Genomic DNA, 19,720 nt, shown 5'->3' with positions numbered 1-19,720 from the left:
TTTGATTCTTTTTTTTTTTTTAGAGAAAGGCATCCAATAAATTTAATAACAAAATACATGAATGAAAATCTGCTCATTATTTTGTGACGTTTGGGCTGGTCCTAATAGATGTGTGTTGCTCAACTGTGGATTTTGAATTCTTTCCCCCCATGGACCAATTATTATTATTATTATTATTTATTTATTTATATAGCACCATCAATGTACATGGTGCTGTACAGAGTAAAACAGTAAATAGCAAGACCCTGCCGCATAGGCTTACATTCTAATAAAATCGTAATAAAACAATAAGGAGGGGAAGAGAATGCACCAAACAGGCACAGGGTAGGGTAAAACTAACAGTATAAAGTCAGAGCAAAATCAAGTTTTAAAAGCTTTAGGAAAAAGAAAGGTTTTTAGCTGAGCTTTAAAAGCTGCGATTGAACTTGTAGTTCTCAAATGTTCTGGAAGAGCATTCCAGGCATAAGGGGCAGCAGAAGAAAATGGAGGAAGCCGAGCAAGGGAAGTAGAGACCCTTGGGCAGGTGAGAAACATGGCATCAGAGGAGCGAAGAGCACGAGTGGGGCAATAGTGTGAGATGAGAGAGGAGAGATAGGAAGGAGCTAGACAGTGAAAAGCTTTGTAGGTCAACAGGAGAAGTTTATATACTTTAAGAGTGGGAAATAGCACCGGACATGATGTGCATGTAGTGTGTGTGTGTGTGTGTGTGTGTGTGTGTGTTTTAGGGGTAACATTGTTACCCTTCCCTTGAATAATGAATTTCTGCTCAAAGATCAACATGGAAGACTATCTGTGCCGCGATGGCCCTTCCTTGTGCTCCAGGGAACACTTGATAGACTAGGATTTTGCTGAACCGTGTTGTGTTGTGTCAGCCGTAGCAGACACTGAATCTGCACTGGAGCCAAGCATGCATCTGAAGCGCTCTTAAGTGAATGGAACGGGGGTGGGGGGTGGGGGGGGGGAGAAGTCGCCAAAACATTTCTCTTTCAGAGAAGAGCCATGGCAAGCCAACCTTCACTGTATAAGAGCCCTGTCTCCATGGTGTCCTGGACTTTATCAATCTCCGACGTTGACTGTTTCATTAAAATTCTCAAGTGGTCAGTAGAGTCTCTCCTTAATAGATTTAGCATTGGCTATCCGTAGCGGTGCTCTACTCCCTCACGTCCATTTTACCTGGAATGTTCTGTACAAATGGTTCAGCAAATACATCCATTAGTCCTCGAGAAATCTGGCATGCCGTTGGATGAGATGTGACATCCTCTGGGGACGGTTAGACTGACATTTGGTTCAGCTTGGAAATCTCCATAGCAGTGATATTTGTCTTTTCGTATATTCAAAAGAGCTCGATATACATTGTTTCTGTCATCCTTATGGCAACCTTTTAAGGTTGCTTAATGTTGTTGTTCAGAGGGGGCAGAGGTGCCACCGTGGGTTTTTGTGAAGAAGGGTGAGATATAAAATATTTGCATGAAGATGAGAGAGAGGGAGAGAGAATTGCCAAAGTCCATCTTTTATAGCTGAGAGAGATTTGAACTGTGTTTTAGTGTGTACCCAGCTGGGAGCAGTAGTCAATCACAGACCCCAGACGCATGGATCAGTAGGGTGTCCCATCGTGATTACATGTGTCTCTCATTGGGAGGGACTGGATCACACATGACATCTCCAGTTAAAAATAGGATCAGGTAGTAGATCAGGGGAAAGACCTTTGACTGGGACTCTGGATTCCCATTACCACTTGGAATACATCATACTGGGTAAGATGAACAAACATTCTGACTAGGGATATATGAGAATTTCATTTCTTGCTTGTAGAACATGCACACATGCCCTGTTTGTAGTCCCAAATAAGAGCATGAACACATGTCCACCATATTATTATTTTTTTGCAAATTGTCAAATGCATACTCAAAATCCATCTTGTTCCCAATTCCCTGTTTGACTTGCGCAGATTTCCAAATTTGTACAAGTTTCTAAATTTACGTAAATTTCCTCAGTAGATTGAATCAGCCCCACTTTAGTCTATGCACATATTTGGGGAGATTTGCACTGGTTTCCCATTCATGCAGAGCGAACAGCAACCACAAATATGAACAGGAGCTGGGTTCAGAGAAGTCTACTGAAGTTCAGAGAAGTCTCCTGATCTCTAACATTGCTTGTTCGCCCATCCTTAATTTTGACTTGGTATAAGGCAGCTTCCTTTGAAAATGCAATAAATACTTGCTTAGGTGTGCATCATCTTGTGAGTGAAACTGTACCAAATCTGATTTAACCTTTAGTGACTGACCCATACTCCATCCATCCAATCGAAATGAGCTAAACTAGAAAACTGTTCCAGAGGAATTGTGTGTGAATCTGAGAATTAAATACTTCAAATCCGTTAAATATGTATTTACTAGTGTAAAAGCTAGCTAGAGCTGTCTGCCGATGGATGGATTTGAGTTGATCATCTGCTGTTTTAGCAGATTAATTACATTTAAATAAACGTCCTGTTTTAGCAGTCTTCTATTCTCATGCATTTCTCTTGGCTTTTGGGAGGACTGGTGCTACTTTCATGTTTGCTAGTCCCCCACCCCACTTTTCAACTTCTATGATTGTAAATGAAATAGATATCGCAAAACCCCCAACAACCGCAGTGCTCCCTGCTTGCTAAGAAACTGGACATGTCGGATTTTCTCCTGTAGTTTCTGGTGAAACTGTGTAGGCCTGGAAAGGCAGCCATGAGTAAACATGGCTCCGTTTCTTGCATTCCCTGAACTGTGGGTTATGGTAAATGTGAATGCTGCTGCTGCTGCAACAAGCACATTAAATATGGCTGCAATTTCATGCCCTCCAATGTCCTCCATTATCTTTTAATCGTTAATGTTTCGTTCCCCAAAGGAGGTGTTGTTGTTGTTTTTTGATAAATGTCATCTTTTATGTTTCTGCTGTTTTGAATTTAGCTGGTCTTCATCCTAAAAAAAAAAGGGAAAAAAAGTAGTGGGGTGTAGGGCGAAGAGCCAAATGTTTAATCAATACTTTTCCTAGTGTGCATAATGAGTGTGTTTTGCTGTCATTTTTTAAAACAGAGGGCACTTTTTTTGATGAGCCAAATTGGTTTCCGAAATTATTTCTTTACCTTTTTTAAAAAAATATTATAAATAGACATCTAACACAACAGGGCCAACAGACAAATTATGAGCATTTTAAGTTCTAGGCAGAAAGCTATTTTCAGAAATGACTGGAAAAAACCACAACATTTTCATTTTGTGTGTTTTATTTTGTATATCTATTTCCAATTATGATTTTCCTGATTCTACATAAGGGAAAAAAAAGTTCCATTTTTACCATGATATTTGGTAGTAATTTTGCTTCATGGGTTATTTGGGAAAGCTTGTTTTCCCCCACCCTCTGCTACTTGGAAGGAAAAGAGCTGTTTAAAATTGTAAATAGCGGGAGCTAATGATTTCCTGTTGGCTGTTGGGATTCCAGGGCATGTTTTGCTTTCTGGCAGTGTTGGGTGTATTTCAGATTTGCTACAATAAAGGCTAGCATCGATGAATTGAAGCTGGACCCTGCTATTTTTAATCTGATTTCCCCCCCCCCCATAGCCAAATTTGCCGCTTAGGGCATTAGAAATTCTATTGGAGTTCTGGCACAAGCCCTGAGCCCTGCTTTACGCCTGCAGCAGAATGTGGTGCTAGAATCTTGATAGAGAGATTCTACCAATTCAGCCTTTAGTTGGATGTGCCCAATTCCTGATATTCCTGATATACTAAGAACATCAGAAGAGCCCTGCAGGATGAAACCAAGGTTCCATCCGGTCCAGCACTCCGTTCACACAGTGGCCAACCAGCTGTCGACCAGGGACCCACAAGCAAGACAAGAACCAGCAGCAGCACCCTCCCACCCATGTTCCCCAGCAACTGGTATATATATGCTTACTGTCTCTGATACTGGAGGTAGGACATAACCATCAAGTCTAGTAGCCGTTGATGGCCTCCTCCTCCTCCTCCTCCTCCTCCTCCTCCTCCTCCTCCTCCTCCAGGCATTTATCCAACCTACCATCACTATGTTTTGTGGTAGCAAATTCCATAGTTTAACTGTGTTGTGTGAAGAAATCCTTCCTTTTATCTGTCCTGGATCTCTCACCAATCAGCTTCATGGATGACCCTGTGTCCTATTACCCTATTTCTTCGATTCTAAGATGCACTTTTTCCCCCATATAAACTTCTCTAAAAATGGGGTGCGTCTTAGAATTGTGGGTGTGTCTTAGGGTGTGTTTTTTTTCTGTTGGTGGTGCTGAAATTAGTGTGCATCTTACAATCAATGGCATCTTACAATCGAAGAAATATGGTATTATGAGGGAGGGAGAAAAATGTCTCCCAATCTGGATACTTCCACTATCCACATTGCCTCTTTTTTCCAAGCTAAACAATCCCAGCTGTAACCTTCCCTCGTTGGAGAGACGCCCCAGCCCCTTGATCATTTTAGTTGACTTTTTCTGCACTTTTTCCACATCTATATTTTTTTTTTAGGTATGGTGTTGCTCCATTCATTGCTCCAGAGATGTTGTACCAGAGGGCAGGACTAGAACCAATGGATGCAAATTGCAGGGAAGCATTGGGAGAAACATCTGAACACAGCCCTCTCCAGCCTTGTGTTTTCCAGATGTGTTGGCCTACAACTCCCAGCATCCTCAGCCAGCATACGCAAAGTTGTAGGCCAACACGTCTAGAGGTTTCTAGGTTGAGGAAGGCTGACCTCACATTAAAAGCTGTTCAGCTGTGTAACAGAGTCTCATGAAGATGTGGGCTCTCCTTCGTGGAAGGTATTTAACCAGAGGCTGGATGGCCATCTGTCAGAGAGGCTGTAGCTGCAAGATTCCTGCATTGAGCCGGGGATTAGCAGAGATGACCACCAAGATCCCTTCACACTCTATGCTTCTATGAAATCCATGAATGATACATGCACAGAATTGCATGCTGCCCTTCCAAAATCTGGATAATCAAATAGAATTCAGCAGGAGTTGACCTGAATAATTACAGAATAGAAATGAGGGGTTTGCTCTCATCCTTAGGAATCTACCAACAGCGGGGTGTGGTCTGAGGTCATTTCTCAGCAGGCTGGGGTGTGTATTTAAAAAGAAGGGCATTCTTCTGTTTGATATTTGGAGACAGACACACAGAATTCTTGGAGATCTGTGAACCGGGTGAAGGTGGAGCATGTTGTAGTACAGGGAGTTTGTGGCGATACCCACCTTTCTGTCCCTTAGGTATGTCTGAATTTATATGTCTAGTGAGTGCGGAATGTTTGACTGAGTGGGTGTGGCTAGTGATGCGGTGAGAGAGTGGGAGGGAGGAGTATAAATAGGTTGGCTGACGGGATTGTGAAGTTAGTTTTAGGTGGTTGTTTCTTCAGTTTGAGTAGGAGTTTTAGGGCTTTGCTAGACGAGGCCTTAGCGCGCTTTGAGACCCGGTTTCCCTGCTGTGCGTCCAGATGACGCACAGGGGAATCCGGGCCCAGGCCGCACTGAAGCCTCCTCTAACGCGCCATAAGCGAAGTCACTTATGGTGCACCTTTTCTGCAGCCCCGGCCTGAGGCCGGGGCTGCAGAACGTCTAGCAAGGGCCGTGGTTTTTTGCGGCTACTCGCTTCTTGCGAGTAGCCGCAAAAAGCCACGGACTGGGCACAGCGCTCAGCGCTGTGCCCATCGGGCCGGGCGGATCCCAGGGGGGAGAGGGAGGACGGGCAACACGGGACACACGGAGGGAGAGGGAGGACGGGTGACACAGGACACACGGAGGGAGAGGGAGGACGGGCGACACGGGACACACGGAGGGAGAGGGAGGACGGGCGACACGGGACACACGGAGGGAGAGGGAGGGAGGGGAAAGAGTAGGCAGGAGGCATGGGAACGGATCAGGACTGGATGGGGGGGGGTTTAAGTAAAAAAACCGGCTTACCTTCTCCGGAGTCTTTGGGCCGCACGTGGCCCCTTTAACAACCAAAAAAAATGGCCGACGCTGCAGGGCTTCCTCAGTCCCTGCGCGTCGGCCGTCTAAGAGGCAGGGCGGCGCGCGCTAATGTTAGCGCGCCGTCGCCTCGCCTCCCTGCCGGCTTATCCCAGCAGGTCTAGCAAGGCCCTTAGTCGAGCTTGTGCTTCATGAGAGTGTTTGGTGTGAGGAGTGAGAATTTTAAGGGGCTTGAGATTGTTATTTTGATAATAAAAAGATGCAGGTTTGATTTAAATTGAAATACTAAAGGTTTCTTAAATTTCAATAAACTTTACTTTGTGTTCTGTTACCACAAACCACGCGTCTGCTCAGAGTGATTACCTGCTGTATTACACAGTGTAAAAGCATCTAACAATACACCTGCTGTTCCGTACCTCAGTAATAGAACCTATTTGCCAAAACCCTTTACCTTGTCCCCTCATGTATAGGGGATAGGTTGTGTTGTTTTTACCCTTTCCTCAGGCTTTCCAAGAGGTAGCGCTTGGCTTGAGAAGGGTGTGCTAGGCAAGGCCTTCTGTATAAGGTCGGTGTCGTCACAGTCTTCTTAGGGCATCTGCTGCTACTTGTGAATATGCCTGTTTGTCTCTACTGCTGCTCTGCTTGTATGCTTTGTACAGAAAGCAAAAAAGCACTGTGTATCTCCAGAGTATTGGACCCGGGTAGTTCAGAACTACCAGTGCTGCTCTGAGAAGCGTGGAGCATGCAATGATATTTTATTGAAGCTCTTTTTCCCATTCTTTTTAAAATTATTATTACAGATCAGAAATGGGCAGCGAAGTTGCTACACACTAAAGAATAAAGACCTGGAGCTCCCTTCGAAAGGTGTGATCCATTTGGAGCTAGAAGTCCTGTTTAATCCCGTAAGTCAACAGTCTTCAGAGGAATAGGGTCAAGACAGTGAAATAGCACAAAACCATGGGTTATGCAGCTGGTGTGTGTGTGTCTCTCTGGTGTGCGTGTGTACACCCCACACCTGCATAGTTAAGGTTAGTTTATCGTTCAGATGTAAAGTTGAACTGTGATGAATCAAAAATAGGAGTGAAAGCTTCTGAGCTCTTCCTTGCAGCTCCGCTATAGGAAAGGAGGGAAGGGGGAACACATGTGCCCAAGGCTCACTATGGCTCAGAACACGTTTCTCAATAGTGGTTTTAGAACTCCATGGTGGAGTTTTTACACCACCGTTGAGAAGTGTGTTGTCTGGCAGAAAAACTCCACCCCACGGTGTTTTTTGGAAAACACTCCACACTGAATGTCCATGCTGTGCAGAGGAGTTCCTGCACAACTGTTGTGTTGCGTATTGTGTTGAGGGCTCCGTGGAGTTTTCCACTGCATTGCGTTGACTTTTCCCACTGGCTTCAGGGTTCCTTGGCAAGAGCAGCAAAAGGAGAGAGTTCCCTCTAGGAGAGCCGCTGGGATTTATTTTTTTTAGCGATAGCTGATGGGATACCATCAGGAAGACCTGGGGAGGAGAGAGGGCAGAGGAACTGTCAATCAAACAACACAATGGATTTTACTCAACTCCACGGTAGCCCACCGTCACACAATGGTGGAGTTAGAACGTGTTGTGTGGGGAATACCTGCCAAAAACTCAACCATTGAGTTGAGTTTTCACACTGCGTTGACTAACGTGTTGTCTGAACCGAGCCTGTGTCTCACTGCATCACAGTTGACCATGGTTTCTCATGATGTCCACACTGGCCTTTTGAGAATGTGAGGCCTTTTCACTAGATTGTCCCATAGAAGAAGAACTTAATAACCCATGGTTATTTTATTTTATTTATTGCATTTCTATACCTCCCACTAGCCAAAGCTCTCTGGGTGGTTCACAAAAATTAAAACCATCAAGTACAATTCAAGGTATAAAACAAACCACAATATAAAAGTGCATTATAAAAACACAATCAAGCTAATACTGAGCACCAATGCAGAGATTTATGCAGATTTAAAAAGCAGATTTAAAACAGCAGAGTTAAAAGACTAAGACGGTAAACTGTTAAAATTCTGGGGAAAATAAAAATGTCTTCACCTGGCATCGTAAAGAGTTACCTTAGGTGAACCTTTCTAGAGAGCTCATTCCACAGCAGAGAAGGCCCTCCTCCGGGTAGCCACCTGCCTCACTTCCTTTGGCAGGGGTTCATGGAGAAGGACCCCTGAAAATGATCTTAGGGGTCTGGACAGATATGTATCAGAGGAGGTATTCCTTCAGATAGCCTGGCCCCAAGATGATGATGATGATGATGATGATGATGATGATGATGATGATGATAATAATATATTTCTTACCCGCCTCTCCAATTGGATCGAGGCAGAGAACAACAGCAAGCATAAAATACTGATTAAAAACATAGTATACACTGTTAAAAAACATCCTAAAAGCATACTAAAAGTATCCTATAATTACACTATTAGGGCTTTGAATGTTAATACCAGCACTTTGGATCAAGCCCGGACCTGGATTGGCAGCCAGTGAAGCTGGAAAAGTGCTGGCACAATGTGGTCTCATTGGCAAGTCCCTGTTAACAATCTTGCTGCCCTGATTTGTACCAGCTGAAGTTTGCCAACTGCTGTAACAATTCATTGCTGGACTGCAGTGGCTAGAACTATATTGGCTGGGGGATGTCCCGTATTTAGGTTTTCATCGTTAAGGAAAAAATGCCTATAAAACCTAACCAAGACAGAGCTCCTAGGCATAATAAATGCTAATATGTGGTTGTTTTATATTCTTTCTCAGGTAAAAGCAAGTATCAGAACCTTTTCACCACGTGGGAGGAGGTTTCTGGAAGACGACCGCAAGTTTTCGAAGAAGGTATGTTGGTCTCTGGGCTGGTGTTCCCTGTGTCGTTGTGTATGCAGGCAACAGTAGTTTGGAAATACAGAGCTTGGAGGCATTGCTGTTGAACAGAGGGAGAGGGGCAAAAATGGAAACTCATTGGCTTGATTTGGGTGGAATGCCAAACCATAGTTTAGTGGTACCAGAATGAGCCATGGGGTTGTGCGTTACATCACAACCCCATGGTTGTGATGTAGGGGATTGGACTCGATGGCCTCTAGGCCCCTTCCAACTCTGCTATTCTATGATTCTATGATCCTATCCCTCCATCTTTCTCTTGCATGTTTCCATAGTTTACCCAGTTCAGGTGTAATACCAAACTATGGTTTTCTGTGAAAGAGGAAGCACAGGACGGAATGGGTGTGCCTAAAGAGAGAGGGAGCCACAAAGTCCCTGAAGGTTGTTCAGTTAATATCAAACCATGGTTTGGCGTTACATCCATTGTGTTCTGAGGATTAGCATTCTTAGTTGCATATTCTCTCCAGATGTTTTGGACTGCAATTCCCAACATTCCTGACCACTGGCCATGCTAGCTGGAGCGGATGGGAGTTGAAGTCCAAAACATCCAGAGGGCATCAGTTTGGAGAAGGCTGGTGTAGTGGTTAAAGTGTCAGCATGAGGGAGACTAAGGTTTGAGTGCCCACTCTACCATGAAGAGCCCTGCTGGATCAGACCAAGGGTTTGTCTAGTCCAGCACTCTGGTCACACAGTTGGCCAATCAGCTGTCAGCCAGGAACCCACAAGCAGGACATGGTGCAAAAGCACCATCTCACCCATGTTCCCCAGCAGCTGGTGCATATTGGCTTACTGCCTCTGATTCTTCAGGTAGCACATAGCCATCAGGACTATTAGCCATTGATAGCCTTGTCCTCCAGGAATTTATGCAACCCGTCCTTTTAAAGCCAACCAAATTGGCGTTCATCTCTCTCTCTCTCTCTCTTTCTTAACCTTGATTCACAGGGATGTTTTAAGATTCAAAGGATGGGATGGGAGAACCATGTCTGTTGCTCTGAGATCTGATGGACTTTGCCCTTGCTGCTTGGAAGCCCCTGAACTTGGAGGCTTTTGAGATTCCTAAGACAGGCAGGGTTGGAAGAAATGCTTGGCATGTTCTCTCCCTCCCTGTCCCTGGAACTCCTTTATTTTCACTAGACAAGGACTAGTGAAAACAAGGACACTTTGCTCTCTCCAAGGTAGAATAAAAATGGAAATAACTAACCCAGTGGTTCCCAATTGGTGGTCCATGGGCCCCAGGGGGTCCGCATAACCCACCCAGGGGGTCCGTGGCACCATTCACATATTAGCTCTGCAAGGTCCACATTTTAATAAAAGAAAATACACTGTCTCCCGCGCTCCGTTTGCTTCGACGGTGACGTCATGTGCAAAAGCACCTGGATGATTTATCAAATAGCTTCAGAGATTGCTTCCCTGCACATAATCCTGAAAACTCATGGATAAGGAATCCTTTTGAATGTGGTGATGTACAACAACAACAGCTCTATCTGCGGAAGAGTGAGATGCACTTGTTGACGTGACTTGTGATGGTTCATTGAAACCATTTTTCAAAGAATATAGACTGGACCAATTCTGGGTGAAGGTTTTTCCTGATTATAAGAAGTTAGGTGAAAAAGCTTTGAAACATCTAGTTCCCTTTTGTTCCACATATCTTTGTGAACACACATTTTTGACATTTTGTTATATGAAGAACAAGCATAGAAATCAGCTCAGTGTTGATCCAGATTTGAGATTAAAAATAGCAAATATTGAACTGGATGTGGAAGGGATTGTTCGGGACAAAAAGAGGCAAGATTTCTCCCAACACATTTAGGTTTATTAGCTGCTAGACATGTCATAATTTGTTCAATTGTAAACTAGACGTTAGTAAAATTAAATTCATCTTTATATTCCTAACTAAATCATTATCATTTTTGTGTGGTAATATCATAAATTTTATGGTCTGTTTTTTAGTATACCTAAAATTCTTTGCTTATTAGGGGCTACCCCTTATTTTCTCCAAAAAATTGCTTCGCACAGGTAACTACCATAGAGATAACAAAATTTTCAAAAGTAGGGGGTCCATGGCTTGGCATTTGAAAAACAAGGGGTCCGCAGTACTTAGCTAATTGGGAACCACTGAACTAACCCATTAAATTCCCTGGGAGCAGCAGGAGGCCTTGCACCTACTTTTTCCATGAAACCTTTAGAACATCTATTTGATTAAGTCGAAATATGCCCCATTGAAATAGTCATAGGTTCTATCCTTGTTTTACCTCCCCTCCATTTCCTGCCCCTTCGTCTGTAGGTTCCCTTGTATGTATGTATGTATGTATGTGTGTGTGTGTGTATATATACATACATATATATATATATATATATATATATATATATTATTGTTTATTCGTTCAGTTGTTTCCGACTCTTCGTGACTTCATGGACCAGCCCACGCCAGAGCTTTCTGTCGGCCGTTGCCACCCCCAGCTCCCCCAAGGTCAAGTCTGTCACCTCCAGAATATCATCCATCCATCTTGCCCTTGGTCGGCCCCTCTTCCTTTTGCCTTCCACTTTCCCTAGCATCAGCCTCTTCTCCAGGGTATCCTGTCTTCTCATTATGTGGCCAAAGTACTTCAGTTTTGCCTTTAATTCCATTCCCTCAAGTGAGCAGTTTGGCTTTATTTCCTGGAGTATGGACTGGTTTGATCTTCTTGCAGTCCGAGGCACTCTCAGAATTTTCCTCCAACACCACAGTTCAAAAGCATCTATCTTCCTTCGCTCAGCTTTCCTTATGGTCCAGCTCTCGCAGCCATAGGTTACTACGGGGAATACCATTGCTTTAACTATGCGGATCTTTGTTGTCAGTGTGGTGTCTCTGCTCTTAACTATTTTATCGAGATTTGTCATTGCTCTCCTCCCAAGAAGTAAACATCTTCTGATTTCCTGGCTGCAGTCAGCGTCTGCAGTAATCTTTGCGCCCAGAAGTACAAAGTCTGTCACTGCCTCCACGTTTTCTCCCTCTATTTGCCAGTTATCAATCAAGCTGGTTGCCATAATCTTGGTTTTTTTGAGGTTTAACTGCAACCCAAATATATATATATATGATTGGAAGGCCCTTTGGTTCAGGGGACTGCCCTCTCATTCTTTGTAAAGTGCCAGCCACATAAATGCCACTCTGCAAATAAAACAGTAAATAACATGTGGGTGTTCTGAAAGTGGATGCTTGCAGCCCATAGATGCCGAATGCTGTGGGTACCTCATTGGATCTCTCTCAGCTTCAGCTTTTCCTCTGTTCATCCTCAAATGTTCATGCAGTGTTGTTAGATCATCATGGAGTGCAGGCCTTAAAGGAGCAATGCTAGGTGTTGTCTGGGCAGAGGGATAAATGCGAAGTTCTACACCTAGGAAAAAGAAAGCAAATGCACAGTTACAAGACGGGGGGATACTTGGCTCAGCAATACTGCAAGCAAAAAGGATCTTGGGATTGTTATAGATCACAAGCTGAATATGAGCCAACAGTGTGATATGGCTGCAGAAAAAGCAAATGCTATTTTGGGCTGCATTAATACAAGTATAGCTTCCAAATTGCACAAGGTACTACTTCCCCTTTGTTCGGCACTGGTTAGACCTAATCTTGAGTACTGCATCCAGTTCTGGGCACCACACTTCAAGAAGGATGCAGACAAGATGGGAGGGTTCAGAGGAGGGCAACAAGGATGATCAGGGGTCTAGAAACAAAGCCCTATGAGCAGAGACTGAAATTACTGGACATCTTTAGCCTTGAGAAGAGAAGATTGAGGGGAGACATGATATCACTCTTCAAGGACTAGAAAGGTTGTCACACAGAGGAGGACCAGGATCTCTTCTCGGTCATCCCTGAGTACAGAACATGGACTAATGGGCTCAAGTTACAGGAAGCCAGATTCCTGCTTGATATTAGGGAAAACTTCCTATCTGTTAGAGCAGTATGACAATGCAACCCATGACCTCCCTAGGTCATTGGCTCACCCACCTTAGAGGCCTTCAAAAGGCAGCTGGACAGCCATCTGTCAGGGATGCTTTAGGGTGGATTCCTGCACTGAGCAGGGGGTTGGACGCGATGGCCTAATAGGCCCCTTCCAATTCTTATTCTATGATTCTATGTATGTTCATTACTGAATGATGGATCCTGCATCAGCAGTGATTTAGGAAGGCTGTCCTGATCAGTGTTAGGATTTGCAACGCCAGATTGCTAGATCAAGCCATATACAAATTCTTTTATCAGTTGAATACTTTTATTGACAACAAGTAACATCTAAATACTGTTCTTGTTTCAGCATGTCCAGAATGACCAAGAGGGAGCAGGAAGAACTCCTGATGTATTCTGAACATGGTCCAAAGCAGACATAGTTAATTAAAGGAGGGCATTTGCATATGCAGACAGAACAGACAAATACGCTAGACCTGCTTTATTTATTGATGTATTTGATCTATTTTTGTTGCCTAACCTGCCTCTGTTCCTAAAACATGTTGGGAATTTTAAGCTCCCCCCCCTTTTAAACTCTTCCTTGTTTTTAATCTGTTCTTCCTTCCCACCTAATGTTCACCAGATCTTATCAAAGAACGTTGATCGTGTGAAAAAAATCACCATGGCAATATGGAACGCGATACAGTTTCTCCGGAGCTGTTTTCTCTGGGAGTCTCCTGTAAGGAGTGTGATAGCATTTGTGGTGAGTGGATTTCTTCACGCAGAATTAAATGTGTTTTCGTCAGTGGCTTTTGTGGTTTAGATAGCTAGTGAAATGCCTCCCCCGCTTGCCCTGTTGTGATGGGCAGCGTGTGTGTGTATCTGGAAGGAAAGTCTGCATATTGCACCTCTGTCTCTCTGCGTCTGGGCGGAGGGCCAGATGTTGACAAGGCACAATTTTGCACCCTTTCAGCTGTTGCCCAGATCTCAGCCTTATTATTTTGTCCCGTAGAATATCAATGGGCACCGCTGAGGACTGAGCCAATTTTCATCTGTGTAGCCGTGTCCTTTTTAATTTGATTAGTCCTTTTATATCCTGCTTTTCCAGTTCCAAAATGGAACCACCCAAGGCAGCTTGCATAATTAAAAATCAATCGAGCAATACCACAATTATAATCAACATTAAAAAAAAAATACAACTCAAAACACGGCACATAAAAGCAATAAAGAACCAATAAACAAGCAAGCGAACAGCATTATTGAGCAACTATGTATCCCTGCCGAATGTTGGGAATGACGTATCACTCCCTCTAAAAGCAAACTCAGGTGATGAGGGCCGACAGGATTTGTACCAAAACCAGGACTAGTGACAAACATTGGATTCTTTTCCTTGAGCTTCTTACACCTTAGTGTCTGGTTGGAACCTTGACCATGAGTGTTCCTTCTAGGAGGTGAAGCTGCATGGTGATGTTTTGTTACAGGACATGTTTGGTCATATACAGATATAAATATACTGTAGATACATTGAAGTCCTTTGGAGTTCTTTGTTGTTGTGGCTTCGACGATGCTGTATGGAATTGCTCTGGATAAGCAATTCATTCATGATATATTACCAGCTTCCATTTACAAACAGTTTCTTTGTAATGATCCATTTCCAGAAGGAATGGTTAGAAATTAACTCAGTCTCTTCTTTGGTTTAAGAAAAGTTCTGGCCCTCTTGTTTTGGGGATACATCATGTGCATGATCCATGTGTGATAGTGGTTGGGTTAAGTTTCTTAGAACTACTCTGCTACTAGTGTAGAGTTGTTCCATCTTCTGTTGAAGTAGTCTTTTTTTTTTTAGAGGCGGGGGAGGAAGAAATAAAACCAAAATGAAGAAGGGAGGCACATCTTCAAAGCAAGTTTGGCCATTCGTCCGAGCCTCCCTCCTCACCTCTAAGGGAGCAAATATGAGAGTGCCACAACTCTTGCTTCTCGTTTGAATAACCAGGGTAGCACATGCGATATAAGCATAGAAATCGTGCTGCAGCATGTGGCATTAGGTGCAGAATTAAGTTTCCTGGTGGTCTTTTAAAAATGCACAAATTTCTAGTCCTTACGACTGCCAAGGCAGGTTTTTAGTTGTGTGGCAATGTCTGAATGCAGGGAGAAGACTCAGTAATGTTTCCGTTGGCTGGGAAACTTCTGGCCCCTCCCAACATCTGGCCCCTCCCAACGGCTACTAGAATAAGTTATGCGAATCAGGCAGAAATAGGTAACTTTGCTTAATTTGCATAATTAGTACTGTAGGTAACAGGATTCCACTTTGCTTGATGCAAAATTTGGCCCAGTTGTTTGAAATCTATCTTCCCAATCTACATTGTGTAGAGTGCTTAACGCCATGGTTGGTGTCAAACTTTGTAGATAGTGTTTTGTTAGACAGAACATTTGTCTGATTCATTGCAAATTCAGATATTAGATGAAAAGGAGAGGTTTAAGGCCAAGACTGAGGTACTTGATGGATTTTTAAAAATGTGTTTGGCAAATAATGATAATAAGAAAAGAATCCTCGCATACAGAGAACTAGCATGTCAGCCTGGAAAAGTGTTTTTGTCTAACGCTGTCCCTGCTGGGCTAGTTTTCTGTGTTCAAGGAATTTTTATTTAGTTTTTGCAGGGTATGGCAAAGCCTTTAGTCATGTGAACCTCTGCCTCCCTTCTGAACTTGTACAACCAAAGTGCAGGTTGACCACCTCAGTGGAAACTAGGCCTTTGCTTGCCCTCATGTGGCAAATTTGATTAGCTCCATTGTGTCATGACATAATCTCATGTGATCTCTGCTGGGTTTGGATCAACTACACCATGGCTAAACTGGAAGAGAAACTTCAGTAATTGTAAGAAACAGATTGGTATAGAAGCATCCATACATAAGGGAAGAGAACCTGTGGTTTGCCGTTGGGTTGTGAACTCTGGCTTGTTTGTAGTTAACAAACAGAAGTTTTATTTATTTGTTTATTTATTTTATATACCACCCCATAACCGAAGCTCTCTGGGCAGTTTACAAAAGTTAAACCATAGCACAGGGTTCGTATGTAACAACAACCCATAATTCAGTGACAACTCATGATTCAATAGCAACCCATACTCAAGCTGTTCTCTGGGTTGTTGTTATGTGCAAACCAGGGGGTTGGTGAGTATTATCTGAATTAAGGGGTTTCTAGGGAATATTTCTGCGCTTCCTCCAAGCATTTGTAACAAACTGAAAATCAGAATTGGAGAACAATTCAGCACAGTACTCATTGAGAGCTACTTGTTTGCCTTGCTTCAGTTTTGTCTCCAGTTCCAAATTCTGCCCTGCCCTTATTGGGTGGATAAAATGCAAAGAGATTTGCTAGCTAAGAATAATTCTGGATTTGCCAGGATGAGTTCATGCAGACCTTTTCCATTCTATCTCTTGCATTTCAGCAAAATCTGTTTCCCCTCTTTTTCTTTTCTTGTAAATTAACAGCGCCGTTACACCCTAACAGCTCTGGGTGTGCCATTTGTCAGCGCTGCGCAGAAAACAATTCCACCCTGATTCCTATTATCTCCGGGGATTCTGCCACTTTCAGCCCAACCTGGCTGAAATAATAATAATCAGAAAAAGACTGGTCAGCAAGAACTACCTGCCAAATTTCCTTTCCGTTTTGTTTTTTTAAATGTCATTTTGAATCCATAGCCTCCTTTCCTCCACACAATCTAGCTTAGTGGTAGAAGCACCTGCTTTGAATGCAGAAGGTCCTAGGTTTGAACCCAGCTTCTCCAGGTAGGGCCAGGAAGGTGTTGTGGTTTATTCGTTCAGTCGCTTCTGACTCTTCGTGACTTCATGGACCAGCCCACGCCAGAGCTTTCTGTCGACTGTCGCCACCCCCAGCTCCCCCAAGGTCAAGTCTGTCGCCTCCAGAATATCACCCATCCATCTTGCCCCAGGAAGGTATCCTGCTTTAAAACCTGGAGAGCTGCTGCCAGTCAGTGTCGACAATACAGAGCTCGATTGATCCAATGGTTTGACTCAGTATCAAGCTATTTCTTATACGGTGGTACAGGCATTGGTAACCTCAAGATTGGATTACTGCAACGCGCTCTATGTGGGGCTGCCCTTGAAGCTGCTCCGGAAGCTGGAGCTAGTGCAGAATGCTGCAGCTCGGCTGTTGTTTGGAGCTGCTCCTTTCCAGCATGTAACTCCTCTGCTGAGGGAGCTGCACTGGCTGCCTATTCGCTACCGGGCCAGGTTGAAGGTTCTTGTACTTGTGTAAAAAGCCCTAAACAACTTGGGACCAGGATACCTGAGAGAGCGCCTTCTCCCTTACCAACCTGCCCGGTCACTGAGGTCATCCGAGGGCCTGCTCCTGGTGGTTCCACCTAGATCCATCCTCCGATTGGAATCCACCAGGGGAAGAGCCTTCAGCGTGGTGGCCCCCCTCCTGTGGAACTCCCTGCCTCTGGAGGTCAGGCAGGCTCCAACCTTGTACTCCTTTCGGCGCCTCCTGAAAACATCTTTATTCCAAGAAGCCTTTCTTTAACATGCAGCCTTGGATTTCTGTTATTGCGTCTTTTAAATTTTGTTTTAACTGTTTTTATTCTGTTTTTATTTTCATTTTACCTTGTACACCGCTCCGAAATTTTTCAATGGGGAGCGGTATATAAATATTCTAAATGAATAAATAAATAAATAATTTTCTTAAGTTTCACATAGTGAAAGCTTTTGCTGAGAACTTGAAGGCTACTTTAGGGACACTCTCCAACAGTTTCTTAAAAACGAAAATCCAAAAGTTTTAATACCAGTCCTCAGTCAACATTCCCCCAGCTACCACCTTGAAGCAAACTCCGCTGGAGTTTAGGAACACGTCTTTGGGTCTTCTTTTGAACTCCTGCTGAAAACGCACTCTGCAGATTCCCATCCTGAAAGTTATGCCTTCCTCTTGGAGCTAATTGCTACCCCTGGATAATACATATTTTAAAAACAGTTTTGAGGTTAATTTTAAGTGCTGAATGGCTGTTGTGAGGGACTATGCCTCAATGCACATTTTGCTTATGATTTTTCTCCAGAATAATTACCCCTTCTATTGACAGATTGCTGAGTATTAATGGTAATTATGTCATTTAATGAAATTACAGTTTTCTTAATGCAATTACTGTAATCTGAGGGAAATTAAAAGGACTTATTTGACTGGTGTTTTTTTGTTTTGTTTTTCTGCTTTCTTCCATCATTGGGAAAGCACAGGCCGGTAAGGCTGAACATGAGACGGATCCGAGCAGGATTTGAGGCGCCTGATGAAATGGGTCTTTCTCATTCGAAGACCTGCAGCAGGGGTTGTGTGATGGCAGCGACAATGGCAGAAGCCACTGGTGGGCAGGGCGAGAGCTGAAAGTAGTCAGGGCTACACCTTCTCTCTCTTTCTGCCACCCCCTTTCCCTCCCTCTGCCCCTTTCCCCCTCTCTTTGCCACCCCTTTCCCTTTTTCTCCCTTTCTGCCATCCCCTTTCCCCTCTCCCTCTCTTCCTGCCACCCCTTCCCCCTTCTCTCTCATTCTGCCACCCCTTCCCTTCTGTCTCTTCCTGTCACCCCTTCCCCTTCTCTCTCTTCCTGCCACCCCTTCCCCCTTCTCTCTCTTCCTGCCACCCCTTCCCTTCTGTCTCTTCCTGCCACCCCTTCTCTCTCTTCCTGCCACCCCTTCTCCCTCATTCTGTCACCCCTTCCCCTTCTCTCTCTTCCTTCCACCCCTTCCTCTTCTCTCTTATTCTGCCACCCCTTCTCTCTCTTCCTGCCACATCTTCCCTTCTGTCTCTTCCTGCCACCCCTTCCCCCTTCTCTCTCTTCCTGCCACCCCTTTCCTTCTGTCTCTTCCTGCCACCCCTTCCCCTTCTCTCTCATTCTGCCACCCCTTCTCTCTCTTCCTGCCATCCCTTTCCCCTTCTCTCTCATTCTGCCACCCCTTCCTCTTTTCTCTTATTCTGCCACCCCTTCTCTCTCTTCCTGCCACCCCTTCCCTTCTCTCTTCCTGCCACCCCTTCCCCCTTCTCTCTCTCCCTGCCACCCCTTCCTCTCCTCTCTTATTCTGCCACCCCTTCTCTCTCTTCCTGCCACCCCTTTCCTTCTGTCTCTTCCTGCCACCCCTTCCCCCTTTTTTCTCTTCCTGCCACCCCTTCTCCCTCATTCTGTCACCCCTCATTGTTTCACCACTCCCTGTGAATTGCCGAAAATTAAAGTAAATATTTGGCACAGCACGAATTACTTTTGCCTGGCGGAGTTGTGATGCTCTGGTAGAAGAACTCTTCTTCTTCTTCTTCTTCTTCTTCTTCTTCTTCTTCTTCTTCTTCTTCTTCTTCAAAAAGAAAGTGCCTTTATCAATCCAACCTTTATGCCATTTTGAATAATGATTGTGTCCTCAACTGCCATGCCTTTACGCCTCGCTTATGTTTCATCCGGTTGGCTCGCTAATAAGTTGTGTGCAAGCATTTTATTGAAGGAAGGAAGGAAGGAAGCGCTGAAAAAGCTGAACCCGGGAGATAGGAAAACAATTGGAACGTTTCGCATCGCCTTGACCCGTTGGAGAACCGTGCTCAGGCGTTGCGTTTCCAGCTAACTTGCTCTCCCCCCACTCTCTCTCTCTCCCGCGCGCGTGTCTGTGTGCGTGCGTGTCTCATTCCTGCAGCTCCAGAGCTTTATCATTTCGTTTCTCAGCTGTCATTTTTATTGGTCTCCCCGGCTGCTCTCTTTTTTGGACTCTCGTCAGATGGTGCGTCTCCCCCATTGTATGCCTAGGCTTGGCAAGCGGCAGGCCCTTTTTACTGCCATATGAGGTGGGCGTGCTGGCGGCAGTAACCTGTAATTATACCCACCGCAGGTGACAGTTACAAGAGAAATGCGGTAATAATTTCAGCTGCCTGATCTGATATTTTCTGGGGAGAGAAACCCTCTTTGGTGGACCAGTTACCCACCTC

General features: G+C 44.3%; 1 protein-coding gene across 2 annotated transcripts in view; it reads left to right on the top strand.

Moving 5' to 3' along the window:
* MCTP2 (multiple C2 and transmembrane domain containing 2) overlaps positions 1-19,720 on the top strand; it is a 177,013-nt gene that overhangs the window by 94,334 nt on the left and 62,959 nt on the right. For both annotated transcript variants that reach the window (XM_063142442.1, XM_063142443.1), the window contains 3 exons: positions 6,751-6,852; positions 8,724-8,798; positions 13,403-13,522. In XM_063142442.1, the coding sequence (XP_062998512.1) occupies positions 6,751-6,852; positions 8,724-8,798; positions 13,403-13,522 (297 nt within the window). The remainder of the gene's footprint in view (positions 1-6,750; positions 6,853-8,723; positions 8,799-13,402; positions 13,523-19,720) is intronic.

Source organism: Elgaria multicarinata, chromosome 16 (genome assembly GCF_023053635.1).
Source record: "Elgaria multicarinata webbii isolate HBS135686 ecotype San Diego chromosome 16, rElgMul1.1.pri, whole genome shotgun sequence".
NCBI lineage: Eukaryota > Metazoa > Chordata > Lepidosauria > Squamata > Anguidae > Elgaria > Elgaria multicarinata.
Note: the sequence above shows the minus strand (reverse complement) of the source record. Positions and strands in the feature narration are given on the sequence as shown.